Raw genomic sequence first — 27,959 nt, 5'->3', positions numbered from 1 at the left:
CGAGTCCATCACCAGCTGGACCTCGCCGTCAACTCCAGATCCGGGATGTTCCCACTCCTGCCCCAACCCCTCCCTGCCCTCACCTCCTCCCTCTCTCCCCCTCCCTCATTCTGCTCCAGCCTCCTCGATGTTCCTCTAACAGCACAAGTCTGGCCTGCCCCAGGGCCTTTGTATGGGCTGTGCCCTCCACCTGGAATGCTTTTCCCCTATATGCCTGCTTGGCTCCCTCTGTACCTTCCTCAGAACTGCTCGGATCCCACCTTCCCCTATGACTACATGGACCACCCCTTCTCCCAGCCCCCTACCCTGTTCTGTTCCCCGACCCCCAGCACTTTCTGCCTTGCATCGTGCTGTCTCATTTACTTATTTGCTGTGGCTTGTCTGTCTCCCCCATCTAGAGCGCCACTCCACCAGGGTGGGGATCTTGGCTTTCTTCACCTATGTTTCTAGCACTTTGGCACATATTTGGTAAATATTTGTCGAGTGAATAACCAAGGCCAGCGAGCATGGATGGAGCACTTACGATGTGCAAACTCGGAGATGACCCCACTTCGTCTTACTAGCATCCTCAGGAGCCCACCCTCCTGCTTGGTGGAGAGGCACTGAGAGACCCCTGAGCGAGGGGTCTCAGGCCCCAATGCTGACCGGGCCAGGAGGCTCGGGTAAGGAGAGAGGTGGGCTGGGAGAGGGGTCGGTGATCTGCACAGGTCCCCCCGCCCCCCCACATGGGGCTCCTTGGCACTTGCCAGCCGGGGGACCCAGGGTGGCCAACTGTTCACCGAGAGAGGTTGGGAATTGCAAACAAATCGACATTTTAAAAACTAGGACTGAAACAAAGCTGGTACTCAGATACACATACGTGCATGTTCACAGCAGCACAATTCACAGTAGACAAAAGGCGCAAACAACCCAAATGGCCGTCATCTGATGAACGATAAACGCAGTACGGTTCAGCTTAGCATGGAGGGCAGGGCCTGGTATACAGGAGGCGCTCAATATTGGGTGAACAAATAAGTGATCGAGAATAGGACGCCTCCTGTGGACCTGAGGAGTCGGCTGCTGACAAGAGTTCAGGTGGGAGAAATGAAGCACTTATTGAGAGCCAACTGTATACCAGGGCGGAGCTGAGTTTTAGAGCGTGAACCGGGTAATTGAGGCGCGTTCCTCGATACAGGTACGACGCGCCCGCGGGACTCGCCTAGTCCAGCAGAGGGCGCTCTAGGGCGACATGCTAATAAAACGCAAATTAAATGCAAATGAGCCGTAGCCGGGCCCTGAGGGGTTTTTTTTTTTGGTCAGGCGCGCCGTGGACAGCCCAGGTGCCTCAGGGGCCTGGGGCCCAAGATGTCCGGGCTGCCGCCGGGGAGGGCTGGGCGGCGGCGCCGGTGCGGCTCCCGGAGGCCGCAAGCACGGAAGCCCGCGCCCTCCACTCCTCCTCTCGCGGCCACCTGTCGCGGTCCACTGGCCCGCGACCCGCCTCGGTCCCGCGGGAGCAGGCGTTTCTGATCAGGCGCGCTGCGGGCAGCCTCTCCCGGGGTCCCTTGCGGCGGCGTCCCGGGGGCCTCCGGGGGCCTCGGAGCAAGATGGCGGCGGTGGGGTCCGTGAGGCGCGGGCGGCGGCGACCGCGGCGCCAGTGAGGGGCCCTGGGGCCCGGGCGGCTCCGGGCCGGGGCCCCGCCGCGGGACGGACCATGCTACGCTCCACCGGCTTCTTCCGGGCCATCGACTGCCCCTATTGGGCTGGGGCGCCCGGGGGACCCTGCCGGCGGCCCTACTGCCACTTCCGGCACCGCGGGGCCCGGGGCCCGGGCGCGCCCGGCGGCGGCGGCGGAGCGGCGCCCCCCGCAGCAGGTAATGCCTGCCCCCCCGCCCGGTTCTCGGCTCCCCGGCCCGGGCCTAGACTCCCCCGCCGGGGCTCCCCAACCCCCTGTTCCCGGCCTAGCGCCGCCCCGCACGCTCGCGGGCGACGTCCCTGCAGCTGGGACCGGGACCCCCCCCCCCGGGGGCCCGGTGCGAGTCGCAGGGCCTCTGTGAGCCTCCGTTTCCGCGGGCGTAGAATGTAAACAACGGGAGGACATGTCCTCCTAGAGCTGTCGCGAGGGTGGAGCGTTGAACGCAGGCCGAGCGCGCTGACACTGGCGGGCAGGCCCGGGACTCCTGTCATTTGCGCCCCAGCTCCTGGGGGCACCATTCTCGCCGCCCCCCGACCCCCAGTGCTGTCGCCGCCCCTGTTTATTTCCTCGCCGCTTCCCCCGGCCGCGCCTCTGGTCCTGGCCACGACTGTTTCCCATAGTGGAGTGAGGAGGGTCTTACTTAGGAGCCCCCACTGTGTGTCCAGGCGAGGGTCACACGCGGCTGGAGGGGGGAGTACGTCAAACCCACTTGACTGCGACGGGGGGCGGGGATAGGCTTCCCAGGAACGCCCTGCTCTAGTGGACTGCTCATCCATCATAGTGGTGACTGTCAGTGTCATGGTAGTTTCGTGAGAGCTGCGAGGCATCAGGCAGCGCTTCTTGTCTGGCGTGTGGGATTTGAGCTGAGATGTGGAGAGTCGGGGAAAAAGGGGCATCACAAGGAAAGGCTTGGAGGGAGATGTAAGTGTGGTGTCATTCCTCCCGAGGGGAATTCAGGCTCCCACTGGTGACCTCTGTCCTTCAGGGCTGGCTCTCCCTTTCTGTCAGACCCAGATTTCCTCATTTGGGCTCAGTTTCAAACGTCCTCTCTTGCTTTGCCAGTAAAACAGCGATTCTTATCTCAGAACCTTCTTACTTCACAAGAGGAGCGCTCCCGCTAGGATTAAATAACAGGTTTGTTTTCCCATTTTGCTAGAAAAAGAAATTAAGGTAGAATTTTCTCACATTTCCCCCAGAAATTTGCTTAGACCACTGGCACCTGCAGTCGACTGTTTGCAGCGGGCCAGGCGCGAGCATTCATTGTCCGGCTCCACACCTGTGCCAGGCACGGAGGGTTCAGAGCCGCGTAAGGTGCGAGCCTGGCTCTCAGGAACCCACCGTTGAGGAGGGAAAACAGAGATGCCCACGGGTGCTTAGTGTCAGGTTGGACCTTGCCCCCACCCCTGGTGGAGGCCGGGAGTTGGCAGGAAGGGCCTGTGTGTGGGAGGCTTTTCGGAGGCAGGACACCAGCTTCTGTGGTCGGTTTTCTCCTCTTAAAGCGCAGTTTCTGGACTGCATTTGCTTACTTATCGGCATCGTGTGTGGTGTTCTGCAGAGAGCTCCCTGACTTCCAGGTTCCTCACCGTTGGCACAAACAGGCCAGGACCACTCCTTTGTACCGCTGACTTTCTGACTTGTCTTCGAGTGCCAGCGTTGCCGTCTTCCTTCCCAACTCTGGAGCGCTGATTTCTCTTCTCACCTGTTCCTTTCACGCCAGGTCATTCTTTCAATTTTTTTCTACATCACAAATGGCTAGTTAGTCTCCCAAAGGATTGTTTCTGGGAGCCCATTCTGGTAGTCCTGTCTGCCGCACTTTCCTGTGGGAAGCCTGCAGCTGCCTGCCCCTTACCCCAGTACATCTGTGTTTTCATTTTGCAGGTGAGAGTTAAGTGGTCTTCTTTCTGTCTCTGGGGGGAAGGTCTCTGGGTACCTTCTGGTAGAAGGCCGCCTATCCCTGCAGAAAGCAGGGTCAGATCCAGCTCAGCCTCTTTCTTGCTCTGGGGCCTCTCTGACCCTCAGTTTCCTCCTTTGTGGTGAATGTGTGCCCAGACCTCCTCCTCCATTTCAGCCCCCCACCCCCAGATTTTGACAGCCTGGTTTCCTGTTGGGCTTGTAGAGGCTGCAGCAGTCCAGGCTTTGTCCAGGTCCACTTGTGACAGGATGTGCATGGTCTGAGCAGTGGTGCTCTGGCAAGGGTGGGCTGGGCCAGGTCTGCCTGGGCTCGTTTGTAAGCAGCTGGCAGGAGTGTTAAGGTGCTGGGTGGGAGCAGCCTGCCGGTGGGACTCGGGGGCTCCTCTGTGGCCCAGTCCCTCCAGGCGTGGGCCGATGGCCTCCTGGGCCTTCCAGCAAAGCCTGAGGCCCCTGTGGGAACCAGGCAGAGATGTTGTTCCATCCAGCCTCCTTTGAGTGCTCCAGGATGTCCACCTCCAAACTGGGTCGTGGTGGTGCCCAGTTACCGCCACACAACCTCGGGCAGGCTCTCCGTCTGTGACCCTCAAACAGTGGTAGGGATGATTGCCTCCATTTTACAGATGAGGAAACTGAGGCCCAGAGATGGGAAGTCTCTTGCCTGTGTATGCATGGCTGGTGAGTGGGGGACACGCGTGACTTGGGTGGTCAGGCCCTTACCTGGCTTACCACCTCCTGCTGACTCCTGCTGCCCAGCACCTGGGGGTCCCACACACCTGGGCGCAGGTGCCCATTGGGCTCACGCTCTGCCCTGGGGCAGCAGGTACCAGTGAGGCCCGGGAAAGACAGAGCTGCGGGACTTGAGCACTGGAACCTGAGGACAGGCCGACGGGAAGGCCTGGCTCCTGATGGAAGGCAGGAGTGGCCCCAGCTGTGTGGCAGTGGCCGTGGCAGCAGTGGCTCCCTGGGCACCCTGCCCTCCTGGGCCTCAGAGGAGGCCCTCGCTGCCCTTTGGGGTCTGGAATCCTGAGAGCAAGCCTTGCTTCTCCAGGGGAGCTCTGAGCCGGGAACGTCAGGCGGGGAAGGGAGGAAAGAGCCAGAGAAACGAGCGCTTCCCACAAAGGGAGGGTTTTCCTTTATTGCCTCTGTGAGCTGAGTTGGAGCGGGAGAGGAGCAGCCACAGTGATAGGCAGCCCCGACGTGTGGCTGCACTGAGCAGGCCTCAGCTCTTTGTCCGTGGGCTGGGTGCCAGTGGGTTTCACAGGGGGGTGAGGTCCCACTGCCCCATGATGGTTCCTTCAGAGATGGAACAGAAGCGTGCTTGCCTCGGCCGACACCTTCTCGGCAACAGTGCACTGCTGCTTGTTTCCCTTGCTTTCCAGGGCAAGAACTGGCAGTGGGAGGAAGCCCCAGCAGAGAGCACTGTTGGCTTCTGCGTCTGCAGGCCTGGCAGGGCGTGCAAGCACCCAGCAGTGTTTCTGCTAGTTGGTGGTCAGTGTGGCCTTCGGTGGGGCCAGGCGGGGCCTCCCACTTCGTCTGGGTGGGAGCTTCTGAAGGTGGATGGAGAAATAGTGGAAACTGTGGACATTGGGGCCGGCCTGGGCGCTGTGGGGGGTTGAGCAGCATCCCTGGCCCCACCCACTTGATGCCAGGAGCACCCCCAGTGAGACAACCACAGACGTCCCCAGACATGGCCCAGTGTCCCCTGGAGGCAGGACCGCCCTGGTTGAAACCCCTGGTGCTAGGCTGTTGCTTGCTGGGGCCACTCTACTGTCTTTTTTAGCATCCCCTCCCCGCCCCTCCCAGAGAGCTGTGCATCCCGGTGTGGCTCCCGCCCCCCAGGAGCCAGGGCCACCCGGCTCGGGATTGAAGCTTGAGGAGCCTTCACCACGACGGGTGGGTGGTTCTTTTGTTCTATTGTTCTCAGTGTTTCTGTGAGGCTGGGATGGGGGGAAGGTGGGGTGGATTTTCAAAGCGGTCCTCTCTTTGTAAATGTCACTGGCACTGACTTCACCTCTTACACGACCGCGCGCACGGTGTGAAAAGAGCCCAGGTTTCTGTTTGTGGTTCCGCCCGGCGCAGAAGCAGCCCTGCTCTCCGGGGGCAGCGTCACAGCTGGCGGAAGCCTGCACACGTTGCCTCTGTTCAAAACACTTTCTTCTGGGACTCAGAGTAGCGTTTATTTTAAAACGTTGGAGAATACCAAAAACTCGAAAGGAAAATGTTTTGTGAATCGCCCCGCGTCCCGCATCTGCCGGCTTGCCATGCCTCCGCCAGCCTTCACAATAAAAGGCTTTGTGTCTTTTTACTGTGGTTGTGGTCCTGCCATACCGATTAAGTTGGATTCTGTTTTCTGAGGCTCCACAGTCCCCAGTGAGGCGCCAGGCTGTCCCCAGGTCTCTGTCCCCACATCTGGCGGCCCCTCCGGATGGCCTGGACAGCTTTAAAAACCTGCCTTCTTGCCCGATTCGGGCTGGGGCCACTGAAATAGGGGTGTGTTTGCGCATAAAGCTATTTTGACATTTTAGGATTCTGTGCCTAGTGCCCATCAGTAGAGCAGTGGGTCTCCATGGGGGTGATCCTGCCCCCCAGGGGATATTGGGCGATGTCTGGGGACATCTGTGCTTGTCACACTGGGGGTGCTCCTGACATGAAGTGGCTGGGGGCCGGGGATGCTGCTCCACACCCCACAGTGCCCAGGACGGCCCCTTTCCTCTAGACACACAGATTTATGCGGCCCCGAATGTCAGTGGTCCCAGCGAGACTGAGGAACGTGGTCACTGTCCCAGCAGCTGGCCTGTGTGTGTCCTCCGGATGGGATGGGAAAGCTGGCCGAGGCCGTCAGGGAAGAGAGACAAACCCTGAATAGCACCGCCTGCTCCCAGCGCCTCGGGGCCCAGAGACAAGGGGGGGCCAGCGGGGACAGCCGTCTGGGAGGAGCTCAGGGGACCCGTGTGGGGTGCTTGAGTGGGCCTCCCACCTCCCGAGTCCTCCAGGGGCTCCCGAGAAGAGGTGCAGGCGCCACGGCTGGCTCTCAGCCCCTGCGGGTGGAGTGGAATCCCAGATGAAGGCACGTGGGCTTCGCTTTCTGTTATGCAGAGAGCCCGGCCGGGGACGGGGGCGGCCTGGCCTCCAGCCGGTCAGTGTTACCCCGCCTCGGCCTCAGTTATCGTGTCTGCAAGACAGGGTGGTCATGGGGGCCCTCAACAAACGGTGCGGCCTCCTCTGTCTCATGCGGCTGTGCTGCAGAAACGTTCTCTCTGTTCTGCCGTCCTCCCCCACCCGCCCCCTCAGAATCGCCTTCACAGCATCACCTCTAGTGATGAGCAGAGCGGTGGGTGCACAGAAGTTCGGGCTGCTGTTCCGTGAGCCGTCCGTGCGTGTGGGTAGATTGGTTGGTAGGATCTGATTCACAGCAGAGAGGGGAACACTGAAGAGATGGAAGGTGCGGGAGGAGGTGCCACTCACGGGAGCTGCTCAAGGCAGACTCGGGGGCCCGGGTGTCAGTGGGGTGTCCTGGCCACCCATCGTCCTCCTTCATGATGGCTGGGTCCTGGGACGTTGCCACAGGGTCGGCCTGAGCCCTTTGAGGAAGCAGGCACGTGTGCTGGTGGTTGTAGGGTGATGGGGCCAGCGGCTTCCTCTGGGTGCTGAGGTTTTCTGGAAGCGGCTGTGTAGGGTGCCCGTCCGCAGCAGGCTGCGTGGGTGGCCGGCAGGACTGAAAGCCCAGAGCATTTCTGGGGGATCTGCCCCCTGCTTGTTGCTTTGGTTTGGTGGAGGAGAACAGGACAGGAAGCTGATGGGGGTGTCCAGCACCTGGGTGCTCTGGGGGGTGGAATGTGGCCGTTCATAAGCCGTGGCCTCGGCCTGGACACGCAGACACCCGGGCCTCAGTGTTGTCTGTCAAGTCAGGAGCTGGCCTGGGGGCCTCCAGGCCTCTTCCGGCTCTGAATCCAGTACGTGTCTGTGGGCCACGCAGGGGGCTCTGGAAGTGAAGAAGGGCTGTCGGGCAGCATAGATAGGGGCCAGAGTCCAGAGAGAGAGCAGTTGGCACCTGTGTTTGCAGGGGAGTCAGGCGAGGGTCCCCAAGCAAGTGGTTACTGAGCTGGGCTTTGAAGGATGAGTAGGAGTTTGCCCGGTGGCTGGAAGTGGGATGGGATGGGGGGCGGCAATGCAGGATTTTGGGCAGGGAGACAGCACAGTGAAAGGCCTGGAATGTTCTCATGCTCTGTGGCTTGGAGGGGCATAAGAGGGGGAAGGAGAGGCTGCCCCCCCAGCGTTGCTGCCACCCCCCAGTGGGCCCACCAGGGGTCCTTGTTGTCACACTGACTTGTCACTGGTCTTTCCCTAGCACAGCCCTGGGAGAGCCGCCGTGCTCTGGCTGGTCCACCAAAGCCGGGAGATGGGGGACTCGGAGCCAGTTAACCTGCCCCTGTGGCTGCTGGGAGCTGTCTGCCCTGCAGGGCCTGTCTTCTGAACACCACAGAGGCCTGCGTCCGTGAGGCATCGAGGGGCCGGGGCTCTCGGTCGGTATTTCATTTATTCATTCACTCATTTGTTCCACAGACCTGTGCAGGCGTCTGTGCTGGCCAGCTCGGTCTAGGCTGGCGTGCAGAGGAGAGCCAGGGATCAGCGTGTTGAGCTGCTGGACCGCAGGGGACAGGAGGAGGCAGGGTGGAAGGTGATGGGGAGGGCGTGTCCCAGGGGCACTGGGACTGTGTTCACTCCAGGCACACTCTGGTGCTGCTTGTCCCTGTGTGTCCAAGAGGCAGCATCATCCCTGCCCAGCAGACGGTCACGCATCACAATCGCTTGTCCGGGAAGACCCGTGCCTCCTCCGCTGGCAGAGTGGCCGGAGGGCCCTCAAAGACCAGGAGTGGACACCATTTCAGGAGACGGGAGCGGAAACCCCGGGGCCCAGCCAGCTGCCCCATCCCCGTGCGCCCGTGTCCCAGCACTGTACCGCCCGAGCACTTCATTCCCCTGGTTCCGAGGGGAGGATCTGGGAGGGCTGCCTGGAGGAGTCACTGAGATGGAGGCCTCCTGGCCCCTTCTCCTGCTCTGGGTGGGAAGCTAGCACAGATGCGAATGTGGGATAGGACTGGTCCACCTGGAAAGCCAGCCCTCCGTCACCCCCTCCGCAGCACCTCTCTGCAGGGTCAAGTAATAAAAGCCACTGATGCTCACGTGTGACCCAGTGTGAGGGCTCTTTCTTAGGGGACGCAGCTGGCTCTCCGCTCGCCTCGGCCCCACGTCCGGGAATGGCTGTGAGGGGCGCAGCATTCGTCTCACTGGCTGGGCCTGCGCCCCCCCCCCTCCCCGCCCCGCCGGCTTCACTCAGAACTTCCCCAAGGTGCTGCTCCACGTGGGGAGGCCTCTGTGCTGGGGGCCTCCCAGGAAGGCTGTTTTGTGGAGGAAGGGGACCCCAGAAACGCCCGCTGGAAGACGTATTTGGGGAATTGGAAACACCCTGGGCCAGAAAGGGGGAGAGAACTCTCTTTTGAAAATGTCTTTGTTCAGACTGGGACAGCGACTCCCGCCGCCACGGACAGTCTGCGAGGCTGGCGGAGTGCGAGGAGAGAGGCCTTCTCCCCTGCACCCCCGGGTGCCTGTTGTTGCCGCCGCAGCCGGTCCCTCTGGTCCACACCCTTCGAGTGTTTGCTCTGGGCTGTGTGTTCCCGTGTTTTCCTTTGCAGTTTCGTCCTCGCTCCACGCGTCCCTGTATTTGGGAAGCATGGCGGAGCTCCCGTCGCAGTCCCGATCCTGCTGCTCAGTGTCAGGCTGTGGGTGTTTCCAGGGCAGTGTCGGCCTGGTCCTCCTGAGATTGGGCTTCGGAGGGAGGGCGCCCGGCGGCTGTGTGCCGGAGGATGCCCAAGGCGGCTACCGGGGTGTGGAGGGGGTCTGCCTGGGGCCCTCTCTCCTTTCTCTCCCGGAGCCAGCTGTGTGGTGCCCCTGTCCCGCAGCCCTGGCCTTGCGCTGGGCCCTTTAGAGCTGAGAGGAAGCTTGAGGTGGGGGTGGGGGGTTGTGAGGGGAGGCCGGGGTCTGAGCCTCCTGCCAGGGTCCCGGGTCCTCCAGCCTTGTCATCCTGTCCTGGAGATGGAGGAGGACCCACAAGGTGGGGAGGAGGCCCCCAGCCACAGCAGCGGGCACGTCTCGGACGCCCCTCCACGTGTGCCCTTGAGTACCCCTCCCGGTAGCCACCCCGGTTCTCTTTCCAGCTGTCTGGGGTGCCCCAGGCAGCAGCAGGGCTCTCCCCTCTGGTCCAGAATGAGTGTATGGCCAGGTGCCTTCACCCCTGGGCTTTGGGCTCCTGGGCTGTCCAGTGGGGTACCCAGATGTTGAGGACCAGGGCTTGAGGCCGTCCCGCCTCGGGGTTGGAGGGGAGGCCCGCAGGAGCGGAGACTCTGGGCCTGGAGGGAAGGAGTGAAGGCGGGCCCCCCGAGGGCCTTGGGTACTGCTCTGCCCTCCTCGGCAGGAGGCCTTCAGGAGCACTGCCCACCCAAGCCCATTTCCATGAAAGCCCGAAGTCGGGGGTGCTCTGACCCGGTGAGCCCAGGTGGCCTCCCGCCCTGCGTTCGGCCGAGCTGGGAGAGGCCGTTAGCCGGCGTCTGTTCCAGCACCACGCCCATGGGAATGTCGTCTCCTTCTCCACTGTCAAGGCGTCTGCCACCCAGGCGGCCCCCAGGCCCAGGGGTGGGTCTAGTCGCCCCACCGTGACTGGCCCCAGTGTCCTGCTTATCTCGTGCGGCAGGGACTGTCTGTTTCCCTCCCATGTCCCCACCGCCCCCGCGCAGGGTCGCAGGCCTTGACCGCCACCTGGGTTGGAGGAGTGAGTCTTATCAGGGGAGGGGGACCGCTGTGTAGTTGGGTGCTTATCACCTTTGGGCCTTGGGCAGCGGAGGAGGAGGAGGAGAGCTGGGAGCGATGGCCAGTCCCTCGGGAGCAGTGCTGGGGCTCCCGTGGGCGGGAGAGGACCCAGGGTTTGGGGTTGGACAGACTTTCACCGGCCGTGTGGGGCTTGGGAAGCTGCTGGACCTGGCCAAGACGCGGTCTCCTCGTCTGTGAAGGGGGCTGACACGGAAGGCCTCCGAGTGCCTCGTCCAGCTCATGTGGGGGTCCCGGGAGAGGGAGTGAGGAAGGTCACAGTGGGGTTGCGCACCTCCCCTGCCCAGTGGTCTTGTTGTCGTCGCTCGTCGTGAATTCCACGTGTAGCTGGAGCATCTGAGCGGTTCCTGAGGGTGCGAGGGGAGCGGAGAGGAGCCGGGTGCGGGTGGGGGCGTTTCTGGGCAGAGGGAAGGTTCCGAGGGATTGGAGATGGCTGCCCAGGACTCGGGAGGGACCACCGCCCTGTGTTGTTTGTCGTTCTGCCCTTCGTGGGCCCCCTACGGGTTCTCAAACTCAGCGTCCCCCAGCCCTGGACCTGGGGGTTTGGCCTCCCCTGGTGGAGGCGGGGAAGCAGGCTTGGTCTCCGCTGTGCTGAACGCCTGCTCCAGAAGCTGGTGGGCAGAGGGTGTGAGGACGGGGTCCCTGGGAGAGCCGCCCCTGTGGCCGGGGCCGGGAGAGGGAGCTGGCTCCCTCCTTCAGCCGAGCGGGTCCTGGTGGGTGTGCGGCCGCTGCCTGCACGGAACCCAGCACGGGCCGGTCAGGGGAAGGCTGGGCCCGGGTGGGCCGTGGGGACAGGGAAGGGTCTTCCTAAGGGGCATCGCTCAAGTGACCGCCAGGCAGGCCCTTCGCCTTGTGGGTGTCCCTGGAGCTGGGCAGGAGCTGGGCAGCACCCAGCCCTTCCTCGCCCTGGAAGGGGTGCAGGAAGGAGGCCCAGGGGTCTCACTTCTCCTAAAAGTGTAGCTCCCACAGCCGGGCCTCGAGGGGCTTTTACAGTCATCCCTTTTCCCAGAAACAACCCAATTAATCTTGTTTACCAAACGCATGTGTACCTGGTGCCAGCCCCCAGAGAGCACCCGTTCGCCTCCATCCACATTAACTCCCCGGGAATCGGAGGACATCTTCCAGGGCGATGGCCTTTTCCCGACCTCTTGAGGGTCACCTGCCCCACCCGCCTGCCGACGCGCCCCCACAGTTGAGCGGACAGGGCTCCCAGGGCACCGGGCAGCTTGTACACATTTTCTGGAGGATCTTCTCCAGTTTCCACAGGGCCCCAGGAACCCGGCGCTCCGAGGCAGGGTGGGGCAGGGGCTCGGTGGTGTGAACAGGGACCTTCTGCATTGGTCTCTTCCCCCCTAGAAGCCTCAGGGAACCTTGACGGGGCTCAGGGGGCCCGCCTCCCCCCCCCCCCCCCCCCCGCCGTGCGCTCACTTCTAAGCTGTGGGGCTACAGCCGAGCTCCTGGCCTCTGTGCTCATAGCTTCTAGAACAGTCCAGAGTCCTCCAGGCTGGTAACCTAGCCTTATAGTACCTTACGGTACTGTGGGGGGCTGAGGCCCCAGAGGAACAGGCTCTGGACCCTGACCTCTTCAAACCGACCACATAGGGCGGTTTCTTTTGCTTTTTGGTGTAGTGGGGTGGGGTCTGGGAGGAACTGCCGCCTGGGACTGAAAATGTCCCACGTTGACAGGCTTCTGGATGCTCAGGTCAAGGGGCTCGGTGCTCGGGCTGGGCACCCCCTTGAGGGTCCGAGTGGCTTGGCCCCCGAGTGCACCCACCCTTTCTACCTGACAAACGGGGTGGTGGGGCTCCTGGGCTGCCTGGGGGCCGGAGCGGGTGGGCAGGTGTAATGGCCCTGAGAAAACAAACAGCGGCCAGGATGGCTCCAAGTTAGGAAACGGGGCCACCTCCCTCCCACCTGGACACTTGGTCGGCCCCTCCTCCCCTCCGCCTGTGGTCCCCGAGCCTTTGCAGCCTGCTCCCTCCCTCCCTGCCTTGGGGTCTGGGCCCCAGGGCTTGGGGTGGAGGGGAGGGAAGGGGAGGGCATCGGTTTCCCTCTCTTCACTAGCGGGTGGCGGGTCAGGGTGGGTCTGCCATTGGTGCCCTTGGACCTGTCATGCGTCAGGTGGGCTGGGAGGCTGGCCTTCAATCCTGTTGCTGGGATTTCCAGCCTCACCTGGGGTGGCCATGTGTCCTGACCCCAGGTTTCCCCCCAACTGCGCCCTGGCATCCTCGGCAGTGAGATGGGGGGCCGTGAAATGACTGCTCCCCAGCACTGCTTTGGCACTGGCCTGGTGCTGTGTAAATGCCCCACAAGGAGAGCCCCCGGCACCCCGACACCCCACCTACACCCACAGCCCTGGCATGTCCTCGGTGCTCCCAGGCGCAGACATGCGCTTCCTTTCTCCTTTCTAAGTATGATCTAGAAATAGGTTCCAAGTTAAAAGCCAGACAGCATGCCTACGATGAACCCTGCCTCCATCCCTTGCCCCCGGCAACCCAGGCCGAGCACTGTCCCCTGCGCAACTCCTTGTCGCCTGAAGGCGGCAGCCTCGTGGTTTTCCGCTGTGTGGCCTCGCTGAATGATGCGGCATGCATCATTGCCTGGGGCTGCTATAGCCAGTCCCCACACACTGGGTGCCTTACGACACACGGATCTGCCCTCTGACGGTCCTGAGCTCAGAGATCCACAGTGGCCCCCCGGGCTAGACCCACGTGGTGGGCAGGGCTGGTCCTTCCCGAGGCTCCGGGGAGACTCGGGTCTTACTCTGCCGACCACAGGGTGTCCAGTCTATCGCCTGTTTCTGTAGCGGTGTCACAGAATCACGTCTGATGGATGTTCTAGTGAGGAGCTCTTTAAACTCTGGGATATTTGAATGTGGCGGATTACGCCTTGCTGGGGACGCTGGGCCTGATTTGCTTGCATTTTATTTAGAATTTCTTCACCTCTGTCCGTAAGCGAGAGTCTTCTGTGGGTTTTGGGCCGACATTGGTAGTATTGGGGTTATTGGGGTTGTGCTGGTCTCGCAGAACATGCCCTAGAACCAGGTAAATGACATGAGTGACCTGTCCCCTGCTGCCCTCGGGGGGAAACCCTTCAGATGGGTAGAGACACTAAAAGAACACACACTTTGCCCTCCACCCACTTGGTGGGGTTTTCGGGCTGTTGCACGTTCTTTGAACGTACGACGGCTTTTGTTTTCTACGCCCATGGACTGCTACCATGGTTGGGGTTCTCTCGTTTTCCCTTCCAAGTGTCTTGTGGGTGTCCTTCGTCCACCCGGTGCTCCTTAGCAGTGGGCACTTCCGTGGTTTCTGCTCTCTCGCTGGCACATGCACGACCGGGTGGACTCGCCTACGGACGAGAAAGTGGGTGGGACGGAGTCCTGAAGGCGCCTTCGCCGGCAGAGCCCTGCATGCAGCAGACCGAGCTGGGTGGGGTGTGTCGGGCCCCGCTCTCTGCTCCCCTCCCACCCCCGTGCCCCGAACTGGGGAGCTCCACGCACACCCCCATCCCCTGTCGAGTGTCTCTGTGCCCTCTGCCCTGCCTGCGTGTCAGGCCCTCTGCAGGCATCCTCCCAGCTCCCCCCGACTGGAGGAAGCAGCTTGGCGTGGCTTCTGTCTGGGCCTGGCCCAGTGGGAGGCCCACTGCCATCTCGCCCCAGCCCCCAGGATCTCAGGGTCCTGTCTGTAGTCTCCACCCCCTCTGGTTGTCATGCAAATTCCACCAGCCACCCTGGGAAGTCCCTGGAGGGCTGGCAAGTCCCCGGCTAAGTGGCCTTCTCTGGGGCCCAGGTGCTGCGCCCCTCACCCCACCTGTCAGCGTCTGCGGGGCAGGGCCTGTGTGGAGGGCCGCTCTGGAAACCTTGACATGCTGCAGAGCCCCGATGGGGGTCGGTGGAGGCCTGGCCCCTAGTAGGTTCTGGAAGGCTGGTCCTCCGCTCTTGCCCGCAGCCCCAGGGGTCGCAGCCCGGGATGAGGCTGTGGCCGTGGCCTCTGCAGGCCTGCTTACGGCTGTTTCCCCCTCTTCCTGTTGCAGGGCTTGGCTATGACCCCTACAACCCTGAGCTGCCCAAGCCCCCGGTGCAGAGGGAGAATGGCGCCCTGGGCGGAGGGGACGAGCCCCGCTCGGACATCCTGGAGCTGGAGCTGGTCAACCAAGCCATCGAGGCCGTGCGCTCCGAGGTGGAGCTGGAGCAGCGGCGGTACCAGGAGCTGCTGGAGACGGCCCGCGAGCATGGCTCCGCCGAGGCCCCTGCCCTGGCGCCCCGCGGGCCCGCCGCCTGCAGCGCCGGCCTGGACGAGGACGCCTTCCCGCTGTCCTTCGACTACAATCCTGGCGGCCGCAGCCTGTTGAGCCCCGATGCCGGCTACCAGCCCACCCCTCTGGCTGCTCCTGCTGAGCCGGGCAGCAAGTACTCGCTGGCGTCTCTGGACCGGGCTCCGGGCCACGGCGGAGGGGGCGGCGGCGCCCTGGAGTACGTCCCCAAGGCCGTGAGCCAGCCCCGGCGCTACAGCCGCCCCGTCCCCAGCGGCAAGTACGTGGTGGACGACTCCAGGCCGTCCACGGACCTGGAGTACGACCCGCTGTCCAACTTCTCTGCCCGGCTGCTCGGCCGGGCCAGCTCCCGGGACGACAGGGCCCCCAAGCGGCCCCGGGGCCCCCGGGCCCGTGAGCCCCACACTCCCGCGCTCAAGAAGCCCTGCCACCCCCTCGGCGGCTGCGAGGCCAGGTTCTCCGACTCCGACGATGACGCCACGGTGGCTCCGGGTGACGGGCCCGCCACCTGCAGCCCCCCGAGAGCCCAGGTGGGCGCCGAGAGCAAGGCCCCTGGGAAGCCGGGCTCCAGGGGGGGCCAGGAGCCCGAAGAGGGCGGCCTGCGGGAGACCAAGGAGATGGCTGTGCAGTATGACGTGGGGGACCTCGGGCAGCCTCCCAAGGGCCCGGGCGAGCCGCCCCCGGCCAAGCCCAGCTCCCCGGCCAGGGCCTCCCAGGACCGCAGCGACCCCAAGGAGGGAAGACCCAAGAAGAAGACAAGGGGGCCGCCGCCGGCCCCCGGCCACAAGGACGGTGTCCGGAAGACAAATGGGGGTAAGGAGGGAGAGCGCGCGAGGCTGGCCCAGAAGCCCTGTGCGGACAAGAGGGGCCCGCAGGCCGGCAGCCCCCGGCACAGGGCGGAGCGGCCCCAAGGGACCAAGAAGAAGCCATCTCTGGCCACCTCGGTGGCCAGCTCAGGGAAAGACCGGCCGCGGCCCAGTCCCACGCCAGGGGGCGCCCCCCAGCTGCCGGACAGGACGGGCGGGAAGAGCCCAGCGGGCAAGCTAGGGGAGCGCAAGGCTCGCTCGCTGGACGAGGGCGCCTCCCGGGACGCCCCCAAGCCGCCGAGGCGGGCCTTGAGCCACGTCGACCTCTTCGGGGACGAGAGCGAGGATGAGGAGCCGGGGCCCACGGAGCCCGGACTCCGGCCCCCCGCGCCCCCCAGCCTCAGCTCCACCTCCGACTCGGACTCCGACTCGGACTCCAGCCTGGGCCTCTCCGCTGCGGGGGGGCCGCCCAAGCGCCTCAAGGCCTCCCCACCCCCCTCGCCGGCCTTGTCCTCCTCCTCCTCGTCCTCGGGGGCGGGCTCGGACGTGGACTACGCCGCCCTGGAGAAGGAGATCGACTTCGACTCCGACCCCATGGAGGAGTGCCTGCGCATCTTCAACGAGTCCACCAGCGTGAAGACGGAGGACAAGGGCCGGCTGGCCCGGCAGGTGAGGCTCCGGGCTCTGTCCCCGGAGGGTCCCTGTGACTGGAGCTCAGCGCTGGCCGGCAATGGAGACAGCGCGCTCAGTGTCAGCCTCTTGACTCGTCCAAAATTCAGGGACCCTCGGTGGCTGCCTGCTGCCCCCCTGCACCCTGTCCAGAAAGAGGACCCTGGCTTCCGGCCCACCCGGCGGGGTTCCTGCGGCAGTGATCAGAGAGCCTTCTGGCACAGGGGTATCAGGACCCCGCTGTCCTGCCCCCCCCCCAGCTGCCCTCTGCCCCTTGTCTCCCCCTCTTCTTCTCCTCCCCGCCCCGGCTTCTCTCCCCTCCCCTCCCTCCTTCGTCCTCCCTCCCAAACCTTGGCCAGCCCCAACCTGTCTGGGTCTCTCTGTCCAGTGTCCCCACATCGGCCACCAGAGGGAGCTCGCTTTAAACAAAGGATGTGTGGAGACTGGCATGAAACCTGCAGCTTCTCTTGGGGGCAGGTCACAGGGTTGGACCGTGGGCTCCTGGGTCCCTCAGCACCCCGCCCTTCACGGCCCTGAGGTGTTGCCTCCATCCCCTCCCTCCCCACCTTTCTGAGCCCCTGCCCTGCGTGAGGGAGGGGAGCAGGAGGCAGGTGGTCCTGGCGTGGCGAGTGCAGGGCTGGGGCACATCTGCAGAACTGGCCATCAGGGAGGCCTGGGAGGTGGGCTCAGGACTCTCAGCGTTGGGGAGCCTCGGCTGGGGGGGCCGGGAGCCCCGCCCTCGAGCCACCCTACTGCCTGCCCCCCATGCCCTCTCGGGCCTGGGAGTTACACAGCTTCCCCATGCCCAGACCAGGGGGAGAGGAGCCCACAGATAGGTGTGGGATGGCGAGGTCAGGGGAGGAGCCTTGTTGAGGGACAGATGTGTGTTTCAGCCCCCCAAGGAAGAGAAGATCGAGGACAAGGGTCATTCGGGTCTGACCACTCTGTTCCCTGGGCAGAAGAGGAGAATTTCTCATCTTTCCAAGCAAGGCAAGGAGGTAAGGGTCTGCTCTGGGTCCTGGGTAGAGGCTGGCAGGAGGCAGACGGGCCCCCAAGTGCAGAAATGAGGTCCCCGTGGTCCTTCGCTGATGAATTCCTTTGGCAGATGTGTCCCCGGCACTCCCTGTGTCCTGGTAGAGAAGTGGCTGGGGCCTGAGTCAGGTCTTCGTGGTATGCTCAGTGAGGGGGGCGGGGCACGGAGCAGGGGGAGTGAGAGGAGGGGCGGCCTGAGTGACAGAGCCCTCCAGCAGGGTCACACTGCCCTGTCCCAATTCCAGCTCGACGTGCACTGTGTGATTTTGGGCAAGTGGCCCGACCTCTCTGAGTCCTGGTTTTCTCCCCTGTGGCCTGGAGACACACAGTCATCAGGTCACTGTGGGGGTGGTCAGAGAGCTAGCACAGGGGAGGCTGGGCCAGAGGACCGGGCTCCAGGCTGAGCAGCCGGGAGCTGCATTTGATCCAGTCACCGACCTCTCCCCGGAGGAGGGCTGGGATTCCGGAATCTGGAGTCCACAGGAGATGGGATCAAGCAGGATTGGATTGGTGGGCCAATCTAATCAGAGGGCCCTGGGATTCCTGCCTGCCCTGTGCCTGTATCGAGGCTGAGGGCATGGTCTGGGCGCTCAGAAGCCAGGCGCAGGCTCCCCAGGACAGCGAGGCAGCATGAGTTTGAGGACCAACACGCTGAGCTGGTTCCCACGGGGTCACCCGCGAGCTCAGAAGAAGGCACGGGGGGGTGGCCTGCCCAACCCCAACGTTGGAGGACCTGTCGTCCCGCCCATCACCCTACTGTCAGCCTGCCGCCCCGAGTGGCCTGCTCTGGGTGCCCCCGACATACAGCCAGGTCCCGAAATTTGTCATCGTCCAGGCGGAGCCTGTGAGGAGAGGCCTGGCACCCCCCGCCCGGCCCCCGACCGCCCAGGAGGTGTGCTACCGGCGGGCCCAGCAGGCGCAGAGGGAGTCGGCCAGCTGGCTCCAGGCTGCCCAGCGGCCAGCTGAGAAGGCGTCCTCCGTCCACATCTCGGCCCCTGGCGAGAAGAAGAGGATTGCCCACGTCCCCAACCCCCGCCTGGCTGCAGGTGAGTCCCAGGGCAGGCGAGGGGACCCGGCTGGGTCTCGGTGTGCTCGTCTGTAAACTGGGCGTGAGAGTCTCCCCAGTCAGCGGGAGGCTGAGGCAGGCCTGGCACGGCGCCCGGCGGCTCTGGGCCTCTCCTGGCTTTGGTGTTGGCCGGGGAGAGACTGAGGGGTGTCTTATTCTGGCCCCCGTGTGTCCCAGACCTGGAGCCTCTTCTTGGCTGGCCTCCTGCCTGCCCGAGGCCCTGACGCAGAGTCTCCCTGGGGCTGCCCCGCTCTGTCCTTGCCGCCCTGGGCTCTGTGTGCCTGCCTCCCCCGGGCTGCTGGGCTACGGGGGCCGGCAGCCTGTGGCCACTGGGCTGGAGGCGGTGGGGACGGGGCCGGGGACAGGGATGGGAGCTGGCCTTGGGAGGGGCTGGGCGCCAGGCCCCGCCCAGGTGTGCCGGGCATCTGGGCTGGGGGCTGGGTACTTCCTCCTGGTCCCGCTCCCGGGGACACTTTTCCCCACTTGCCCTTGTCTGGAAGTTGGGCACTCCGCAGCAGTGCCGTGGGCGGGACACCCAGTGGCGGTGTCTGTGCGTCGGTGCGTCTGGAGCTGAGGAGGTGTGACAGAGGCCAGGGCTGCCAGCGGCTCCGGGGGGACGTGTTCAGAAGCATGTTCGGCTTCCCTTGGGCTGGGGGGCCATCTGACCAGCTCCCGGGGCATCCTTGCTCCCGTGCTTGAGTGGTCAGTTGTTTGGGCCCCCAGGGCCCCAGAGGGCGCCCCACACGGTGGTCTTGCAAGTACAGGCATCTGCAGCTCTCCCCGGGTTTTCCCTGGCCCAGAACCTTCTTCAGGAGAAGCTCTCCGGTCCTGATCCCTCCCTCTCGGGCGCCTGAGTGAGACCCCGGCAGGAGAGGCGTGGGCTGTGGGTGTCAGCAGCGGTTCAGCCTCAGGGAGGGGGATGACCCTGAGCCACACGCACTCTCGCGAGCCTGCCCCTTTGGCACTTGAGGTGTCCAGTTCATGGCCAGTGGCTTGGGACCGCCCCTGCCATGGTCATCTCTGACCTGCTCAGGACGAGGTGGCCTGTGGGAAGTCCAGCATTCTTAGATGGGTGGCGCTCCCGAGCCGCAGGGGACTCGCCTCGAATATTAGGAGTCCTGTCCGTTCCTTCGTGCTTGCTTTCCATTCACTGTGTGTCCAAATGGGCCTAGAACCTGTCCTTCCATTCCTGCAAAGGCCGCATTCTGCCCAGTGGGTGGCTCCCTTTCTTCCTGCGTGGCCACGAGGCCGATCCTGGCATAGGACAGGCCGCAGGTGGCCTGTGGGCACCATGGTCCCCGCCCCCTGTGCTCTGTGGGGAGACTGTCTGGTTTGTGATGTCATCAAAGGGGGAGGCAGAACACAGGGGCAGCTGCGGGCAGGTGGCTGGTCACAGTGCCCAGGCCGGGCTGTCCCGTGCCCTCCGGTCCTCAGCCCGGGAGCCAGGGCCTTTCCTCCCTCAGACGTCAATGCCTCGGCGTCGGGGGCTGGAACATGCGGCAGAGGCTGCCCACGTCCCCCGTCACTCGCCGGATCCTCCCTGCGGCGGCCTTGCCTGAGCCGGCCTCTGGAGCCCCGTCTTTGTGTCCCCCCCCCTCGATGGACTTGCCCGAAAGCAGATAGAGCCTAATGTCATTCCACAGCCCGCGTCCCCGACCCCGGCCCTTCCCCCTGTGCTCCGAGATGCGCGTCCTGCTGACGCTGAATGACCGCGGCTGCCTGGTGCTCTGCAGCTCGGTGATGGGCGTGCTCTCCTCCTGCGCTCACGCCCCCGCTGCCCCGCCAGCCCCCACAGGTGCCAAGAGGACCCTCGAGGCCAGCAGCAGCCAGCCCCTCAATGGCCCCGAGCCGGGCAGCCAGCCCCTGAAGACCCGCACGTTGTCGGGCATGGCGTCCAAGACCACCACCACCGTCACCCCCAAGCGCGTGGCGCACAGCCCCTCCTTACAGGTAACTGCGCCCCCAGCCCACCCACACACCCAGCAGCACAAGCTTTCTTTTCCCTCTTCCCACTCCCACAGTTGTTTTTTTTTAATTAATAGATTTTTACTTTTTTATTTTTTTTTGCTGAGGAAGATTGGCCCTAGGCTAACACCCGTGCCCATCTTCCTCTGCTTTATATGGGAGGCTGCCACAGCATGGCTTGACGAGCAGTGCGTTTGTCTGCACCTGGGATCCAAACCTACGAACCCTGGGCTGCTGAAGCAGAGCACGAACTTAACCACTGCGCCACCAGACTGGCCCCTAGATTTTTATTTTTTAGAGCAGCTTTAGTTTACAGAAGCACTGGGCAGAGAGCAGAGTTCCATGTGCCCCTCCCCCTGCCCTCAGTTTCCTCTCTTGTCAACACCGATGTGGTCACCCGTTGGCACCAACAAGCCAGTGGCGAGCTCTCATAGTCACTAAAGCCCCGAGTTTCTGGCAGGGTCCACCCTGTGCGTGGTACGTCCCGTGGGCTCTGAGAAACACATCAGAGGACCAGGCGGGGCGTGCCACCCTCTGTGATTCTGTGTCCCCTCTAGAGTTTAAAGAAGCCCATTATCCCAAAAGAGTTCGGGGGCAAGGTCCCCACTGTCATCCGCCAGCGGTATCTCAACCTGTTTATCGAGGAGTGTCTCAAATTCTGCTCTTCGAACCAGGAAGCCATAGAGAAGGTGCGTGCCCCCGGGAGGTGGCGGCGGGGGGCGGGGGCCAGGCTGAGGGGCTGCACCGTGTCCTGGGATATCTCCCCGCTCCGCCGCCCCCGGGCTGCTGTGACAGACACGGGTGGGCTCCTGGGCCCCGGGCCACCGGCTGAGCAGCGTCTGTCCCCAGGCACTGAACGAGGAGAAGGTGGCCTACGACCGCAGCCCCAGCAAGAACATCTACCTGAGCGTGGCTGTGAACACCCTCAAGAAGCTACGGGGCCTGGGCCCCAGCGCTGCGCCTGCTCTCCACAGTGAGTCGGGCAGGGGCGGCCTGGGGGCTGCCTCTAGAAGATTCTGGCCTGGGCCTCCAGCAGAGGGCCAGAGGGTGCTCTGACACCCTTAGGCGGGGCCGCCCCCGGGCTGCAGGAGCGGGGCGGCGTGTTTGCCGTTCTGAGCCCTGAGAGCCTCAGACAAAAGGCCCCGCGCGTGCTGGCCCGGCCGTCAGCTGCCGTGGGAGACGGCGTCGGCCCCCGCCCTCGGAACAGCCTCTCCTCGCTATTAACCACCCTCCTCTGTGAGCCGGGCTCTCGAGAGCCGGGGCGCCCGCTAATGGGGCGGCCTCTTCAAAGTGTGAGGCGCGGCTGGGGCTGCTCAGCGCATTAAGCTTGGGATGCGCCGGGCGAGGACGCTTCACGACTGCTCTTGAGGGTGCATTAGGCGGCGGCGGCGGCTTTTCCCCTTCTCGCCTCGGGCACCCCCCCCCCCACCCTCCAGGCGGGCTTCTCGCAGAGCCCAAGGAGGCCGTTAGAGCTCGACTTAAATTCTTCCCCTTCCCCTACGAGGGGTGAGAACGCCTTCGGGGGGACATCCGGGGGTTCCAGGCAGCCGAAGGCCTGCTGGTCCTGAGAGTTAAGGTGGGGGCGAGTTGGCTGCGAAGGTCGCATGAGGTCAGGCTTCTAGTTGACTCTCCCCGCCCTCCCTTCCAGAAAGCGGTGGCCGGAGGGTCGTGTCCCACGAGGCGGTGCTGGGGGGCAAATTGGCTGCCAAGACCAGCTTCTCGCTCAGCCGCCCAAGCAGCCCTCGGGTGGAGGATCTGAAAGGTGAGGCTGGTTCCTCCGTGGTCTGGCCCTGCCGTCCATGCCCCCCAACCCCTGGCTCCCTCCACCCGCTGCTCCCCTAGAGGAGGAGAGGCGTCCCCACACCCAGCAGCATCGGGCCAGGCCTGCCCTCGGCCTGGCCCAGCCTCTGTGGGCTGACCGCCTCTCCCGGTGTCCCCAGGGGCTGCCCTGTACAGCCGCCTCAGGGAGTACCTGCTCACCGAGGACCAGCTGAAGGAGAACGGCTACCCCTTCCCGCACCCCGAGCGCCCGGGGGGCGCTGTCCTCTTCACGGCCGACGAGAAGAAGCCCAAGGACTGTGAGTTGCTTCCCACGAGGAAGGCCGTCTGGGCAGAGGGAACAGCACGGGTGAGCGGGTGCAGATGCAGAGAGAGGTTTGTGGCTTGGCGGCCGGCCTGACGCCTCACCCCTCCTCCTGTCCACCTGTCCCCACAGCCTCCTGCAGAATCTGCTGCCGCTGTGGCACCGAGTACCTTGTGGCCTCCTCAGGCCGCTGTGTGCGCGATGAGGAGTGTTACTACCACTGGGGGCGGCTCCGCCGGAACCGAGGTGAGGCGCGGCCACCCCCTTCCTCCTGAGTCCTGGGCGATGGACTGGGCTGGCGCTGCTCTCTCCATCTGAACCACTTAATTTTCTTTCCTTCGTGGTTCTCTATGACAAAAGGAGTACAAAGCCTTCCTGTAACAGTGTGCAAGTGCAGATAAAGGGAGGCCCCCCGGCCCCGTCGCCCCCACGCGCCTTTCCTCTGCGTCTGGGCGCTTGCAGAAAGACGTGGGCGTTTGCACAGCGGGAGCCCGGGGCTCGTCCTGGCCTGTAGCTGGTGCTGTCATTTAGTTACCGTGTTCCCACTCCCGGGAGCGCATGGGCCTCCTCGGGCTGCCCGCCGGCTGGGCAGCCTGAGGGTCTCCCCTTGGCTCAGCGCTCCTGTGGGCGGGCCTCCCTGGGGTCCACGTCTGGTGTGTCCTCACGGCCGACCCGGGGAGGGGCCTGCACAGGGTTGGGATCTGCTGCTGCCCTGCATCCTTGCCCCCTCGTGGGGCCCGGTGCCCCTCCGGGAAAGGCAAACCCGGTGTCGGTCACTTCCTGTGGGAGGCGTGGGGCCGGCCGGGCGTGGGGCAGGACTGCCGCTGACCCCCTCTCCCTTTCAGTGGCTGGTGGCTGGGAGACTCAGTACACGTGCTGCTCGGCTGCCATCGGCTCCACCGGGTGTCAGGTCGCCAAGGTAGGTCTCCTGGGCCCTGCTTGCTGCTGCCTCGTCCCGTCGGGAGCTGAGGTGTGGCTGGGCTCCCCTGAGCTGCCCTCTTCCCGTCCTTTATCTGCCTTGTCTGGTGGCCTTGGAAAGAGCAGGACCGTCTGTGAACACCTCAAGCAGCTGCCTGGCCCCTGAGCCTGGCCTTGTGGCTTTTCCTGAGGTCCCGTCCCCCCACCCCCAGACCCTGCCGAGCTTGCTGCCCTTACCTCCCTTTCCCTCCCCACCCTCAGCAACATGTGCAGGACGGCCGGAAGGAAAACCTCGAAGGGTTTGTGAAGACCTTTGATAAAGAACTTTCGGAAGATGGTCACCCGGGAATCTACGCCCTCGACTGTGAAATGGTGAGTCGGCCCGGCTCTGACTCCAGTGCTCAGTGAGTACTTGTTGCCCCTGGAGGGGTGTTGCTGCTTGCTGGGGCTGTCCCGGCTCCTCCACCAAAAGCTTTGGGCCAGTGGAGGTTTTAGGAGAAAGAGCAGATGAAGAGCCGTGAACAACAGCCAGGTCCTAGTCTCCCTTGGGGGTCAACTTATGTCTGTAGCCCTGAGGCACATTTCACAGCCTGCAGGCATCTGCTCAGAAAGAGCTTCTCTTCTCTCACCAAGTAGATGCTCGCTCTTCACCCCTTGACACACACCATGCATGCTGTACCATGTGGCCTGAACACACACCACGCACACTGTACCACGCGGCCTGAACACACACCACGCACACTGTACCACGCGGCCTGAACACACACCACGCACACTGTACCACGCGGCCTGAACACACACCACGCACGCTGTACCACGCGGCCTGAACACGCACCACGCACGCTGTACCACGCGGCCTGAACACGCACCACGCACGCTGTACCACGCGGCCTGAACACGCACCACGCACGCTGTACCACGCGGCCTGAACACGCACCACGCACGCTGTACCACGCGGCCTGAACACGCACCACGCACGCTGTACCACGCGGCCTGAACACGCACCACGCACGCTGTACCACGCGGCCTGAACACGCACCACGCACGCTGTACCACGCGGCCTGAACACGCACCACGCACGCTGTACCACGCGGCCTGAACACGCACCACGCACGCTGTACCACGCGGCCTGAACACGCACCACGCACGCTGTACCACGCGGCGTGAACACGCACCACGCACGCTGTACCATGCGGCCTGACACACACCATGCACACTGTACCACGCAGCCTGAACACACACCACGCACGCTGTACCACGCAGCCTGACACACACACTGTACCACGTGGCCTGACACGCACACTGTACCACGCAGCCTGACACCCACCACGCATGCTGTACCATGCAGCCTGACACCCACCATGCATACTGTACCACATGGCCTGACATACCACGCACGCTGTACCATGTGGCCTGACGCCATGCATGCTGTACCACGTGGCCTGACACATGCGACACACACTGTACCATGTGGCCTGACACGTTGTGCATGCTGTATCATGCGGCCTGACACTGTACCATGTGGCCTGACAGGCCGTGCATGCTGCACGACACAGCCAAGTTGACTCAGGACTTGCCTGCAAGCCAGGGCCCCCTTGGCACTTGGGGCCGTGTGGGCGTAGCAGGCGTAGTGCCAGCTTTAGGAGAGGGTGCCCTGGGTTCACACTCGCTCTGCCCCCCAGAGCATGGGGCCAGCACCTCTGCCCACAGGGACTGGGGACCAGAGTGGCCTTGTCATGAGCATTGGGCTTGCAGTGTCAGGTCTGTGGTGCGCGTGGAGGGAGAGGGAGGGCCGCCGTGTCTGAGGCGTGTCCTCCCGGCCCCACAGTCCTACACCACGTACGGCCTGGAGCTGACGCGCGTCACCGTGGTGGACACAGACATGCAGGTCGTTTACGACACTTTTGTCAAGCCAGACAACGAGATCGTTGACTATAACACCAGGTGCGGCCCGGCCCCCAGTCAGACCCCACCCCTACCGGTCCCCTGCCCAGCTCCTGGGTTGGGGACCCCTGGTGTCCTCTGCTGCCACGCTAAGGCCCCCGTTCCTCCCGCCCAGGTTTTCGGGGGTGACCGAGGCTGACCTCACTGACACGAGCATCTCGCTGCGGGATGTCCAGGCCGTCCTGCTGAGCATGTTCAGCGCCGACACCATCCTCATCGGACACAGCCTAGAGAGCGACCTGCTGGCCCTGAAGGTGCCCCACCCGCCCCACGCTCACCTTGCTAAGGGTCCTCAGAGGGCGGAGGTGGCTGTCGTGGCCCTGGTGCCCTCAGCTGGGGAGGGAGCTCTGGGGTCAGTGACTGGGCGCTCCTCATCTCCCTCCTGGGCCATGCCACTCAGGGACTCCCTGGGCACCTGTGCATCCCAGCCGCCCTAGGCCCTGGGTCCAGGGCCCTGACGGCCGTCCGCCCCCAGGTCATCCACAGCACCGTGGTGGACACGTCTGTGCTCTTCCCGCACCGCCTGGGCCTCCCCTACAAGCGCTCCCTGCGGAATCTCATGGCCGACTACCTCAGACAGATCATCCAGGACAACGGTGAGGCCCGGGGGACTGTGGGGGCAGTGGGCGTGGGACCGTGGGCTCGCCCACCCTCACACGTCGCCTGCTCCGCAGTGGACGGGCACAGCTCCAGCGAGGACGCCAGCGCCTGCATGCATCTGGTGATCTGGAAGATCCGAGAAGACGCCAAGACCAAGCGGTGACCGCCGCCCCGCCCGCCGCCCACCCACCGCCTCTCCCGCAGCCCTGCCCGTCCTTAGCCCCAGGCCTCTTCCAAAACAGTGCAATAAATCTCGAGAGCTAACCCTATCCACGGCGCCCCCCGAGAGCCGGGAGGAGAGCGCCCGACGCCGAGCCTGGAGCCCCGAGCCCCCGCCGCCCCCACGCCCTGCCCGCGCCCTGCTCCAGACCTCTGTCCCCGTAGACTGCTGCTGCCCGAGGCTGAGGCCGGCCCGTTCAAGCACCCGGCAGGGAGGCCACCTGCCCCTGCCCCTTCTCAGCGGCGGGGGCGGGGGCGGGGGCGGGCCGGGCAGGCTTGTCACGGGCGGTTTGAGACAGGGGTTGTCTTTTTTTATTTTGTATTATTATTTTTATTATTTTTAATTTAAACCTGATGACTCGCACAGTTGTCTTCCCGCACCCGGAGGAGCAGTTACCCTGGTGCTGCCTGCCCTCCTAGGGGCTGGGGTGCAGCCGGGAGCGGTCAGCCGGCGCCTTGGCAGCCACCAGGACCCAAGAGTCCAGCCCGGCTTGGGCCTGCACAGGTGGGAGGGCCGCCCCCAACCCGCCTTGGCTCTGAGACCTCTGGAAACCAAGCCAGCCCCCCCGCCAGCCCCCAGGCCGCAGGTCTTCCCGCCAGGGCCCGCCCTCGGAGGGGCTGTCTGTAAAGGCCGCAGCCCCACAGGGCCCTGAGCCCTCTCCCCCAGCCCCGGGCAGGGACAGAATAAATGTTTGTATGGATTTTAGATCTCCTGGCGTCTGGTGGTGTTCTTGGTGCCAGGTTAGGACACACTCTGTCCCTGTAACCGGGGGAGCAGGAATGGGACTTAGTTCACTGTCGGGAAAACCAGCTTCGGCGCCTGGGCTGCCCCGGGGCCCTGCCATCTGCCCTGGGGACGCAGTGTTCCCAGCAGACCCACAGCCCCGGGGGCCTCAATTTGGGTCACCCTTCCGGCCCCCTTGGGGTGCTGTGAGTGGAGCTGGCTTTGCTCACTGCCGTGCCCACCCGACGAGGGTCCGGGAGTGAGGAGCCCTGGACAGCCACTGCGCCGCGGGTCTGAGGAGCTACTGCGGAAGGGAAGGGCAGCCGCTGGCCCATTGCGCACACCCAGTGTTGTTCTGGCTCGTGGGGGCGCGACGGCCAGGGCTGTTCAGGTCCCCACTTTTAATTTATTTAAAGTAAAAAGTGAAGCCACAAAGAGGTTCGTGGAGTGGGAGATGCTGGGGGGCCCCAGGTCCAGATGCCTGAGCACAAAGGCTGGAGGAGGCCCACGCCACCCTGTCACTGGGGATTCTGCTAAAGGCTGAGAGGGCAGGGTGCCGGGCTGAGGACATGGCAGCCCCTCTCGGGGTCCTGGGGGGCCCCTGCCGTTGCGCCCCTCTAGGGGCTGTTCTTGTGACCAGTTGACTTGCCCCCGCCTCTTCTGTAAACAAGGAGTTGTTTTGTAAATAAATGGTGCAGGCAGCTTCACAGAAGCCCTGTTTCTGAGTGGTGTCTGCTCTCTGTCCCCCAGAGCACAAGAGTGCCCCAAGGAGGCTGTGGGCGGTTGGGGACAGACCTCCCCAGCTCTGGAGGTGTACACGCTCTCAGCTTGCCAACCCAATGGGCCTTTGCAAACCCATTTCTTGCTGCTCAGGAAGCTGCTCTGCCCACTGATACCATCCCAGGGAGGAAATTGGGTCCCCTGACTGCCACCTCACGACTGCACCCAGTGAGGTGTCCCCTAAAGGCTGTTGGAACAATTTGTTCCAGCCCTGCTCCCCAGGGGCTTGCTCATTAATCTCTGGGTGGGGCTGGATGAAACGTTTGTTGAGTGAATGAGTGAAAGGAGAGGTTTACCTGGTGCCCCCCAGAAGCCAAGCAAGGTGTGCAGACCCGGGCTCCAAAGAAATGTGAGTGAGAGGTTGCTGCTCTGATGGGGGGTTGGGTCAGACCTTCCGTGCCGTCCTCAGGACC

The 27,959-nt window shown here is 64.0% G+C and overlaps 1 protein-coding gene across 1 annotated transcript; it reads left to right on the top strand.

Moving 5' to 3' along the window:
- Nucleotides 1-1,623: 1,623 nt before the first annotated feature.
- REXO1 (RNA exonuclease 1 homolog) lies at nt 1,624-26,750 on the top strand. Its single transcript, XM_058537601.1, has 16 exons — nt 1,624-1,850; nt 14,501-16,215; nt 17,109-17,213; nt 18,083-18,293; nt 20,100-20,263; nt 20,836-20,967; nt 21,128-21,251; nt 21,927-22,040; nt 22,219-22,356; nt 22,494-22,607; nt 23,207-23,280; nt 23,541-23,651; nt 25,108-25,223; nt 25,339-25,477; nt 25,699-25,819; nt 25,898-26,750. The coding sequence occupies exons 1-16, from the start codon at nt 1,691-1,693 to the stop codon at nt 25,984-25,986; spliced, it is 3,627 nt and encodes a 1,208-aa protein (XP_058393584.1). The 5' UTR covers nt 1,624-1,690; the 3' UTR covers nt 25,987-26,750.
- Nucleotides 26,751-27,959: the final 1,209 nt, after the last annotated feature.

Source organism: Diceros bicornis, unplaced genomic scaffold, assembly GCF_020826845.1.
Source record: "Diceros bicornis minor isolate mBicDic1 unplaced genomic scaffold, mDicBic1.mat.cur scaffold_67_ctg1, whole genome shotgun sequence".
In the NCBI taxonomy this organism is placed as follows: domain Eukaryota; kingdom Metazoa; phylum Chordata; class Mammalia; order Perissodactyla; family Rhinocerotidae; genus Diceros; species Diceros bicornis.
Note: the sequence above shows the minus strand (reverse complement) of the source record. Positions and strands in the feature narration are given on the sequence as shown.

Excerpts from the sequence above, each read along its gene's own strand:
- REXO1 (XM_058537601.1), top strand. The coding sequence starts at position 1,691 with ATGCTACGCTCCACCGGCTTCTTCCGGGCCATCGACTGCCCCTATTGG. Across the intron at positions 18,294-20,099 it reads CAACCCCCGCCTGGCTGCAG|CCCCCACAGGTGCCAAGAGG; the intron begins GTGAGTCCCAGG and ends CTGCCCCGCCAG. Across the intron at positions 25,820-25,897 it reads ACAGATCATCCAGGACAACG|TGGACGGGCACAGCTCCAGC; the intron begins GTGAGGCCCGGG and ends CCTGCTCCGCAG.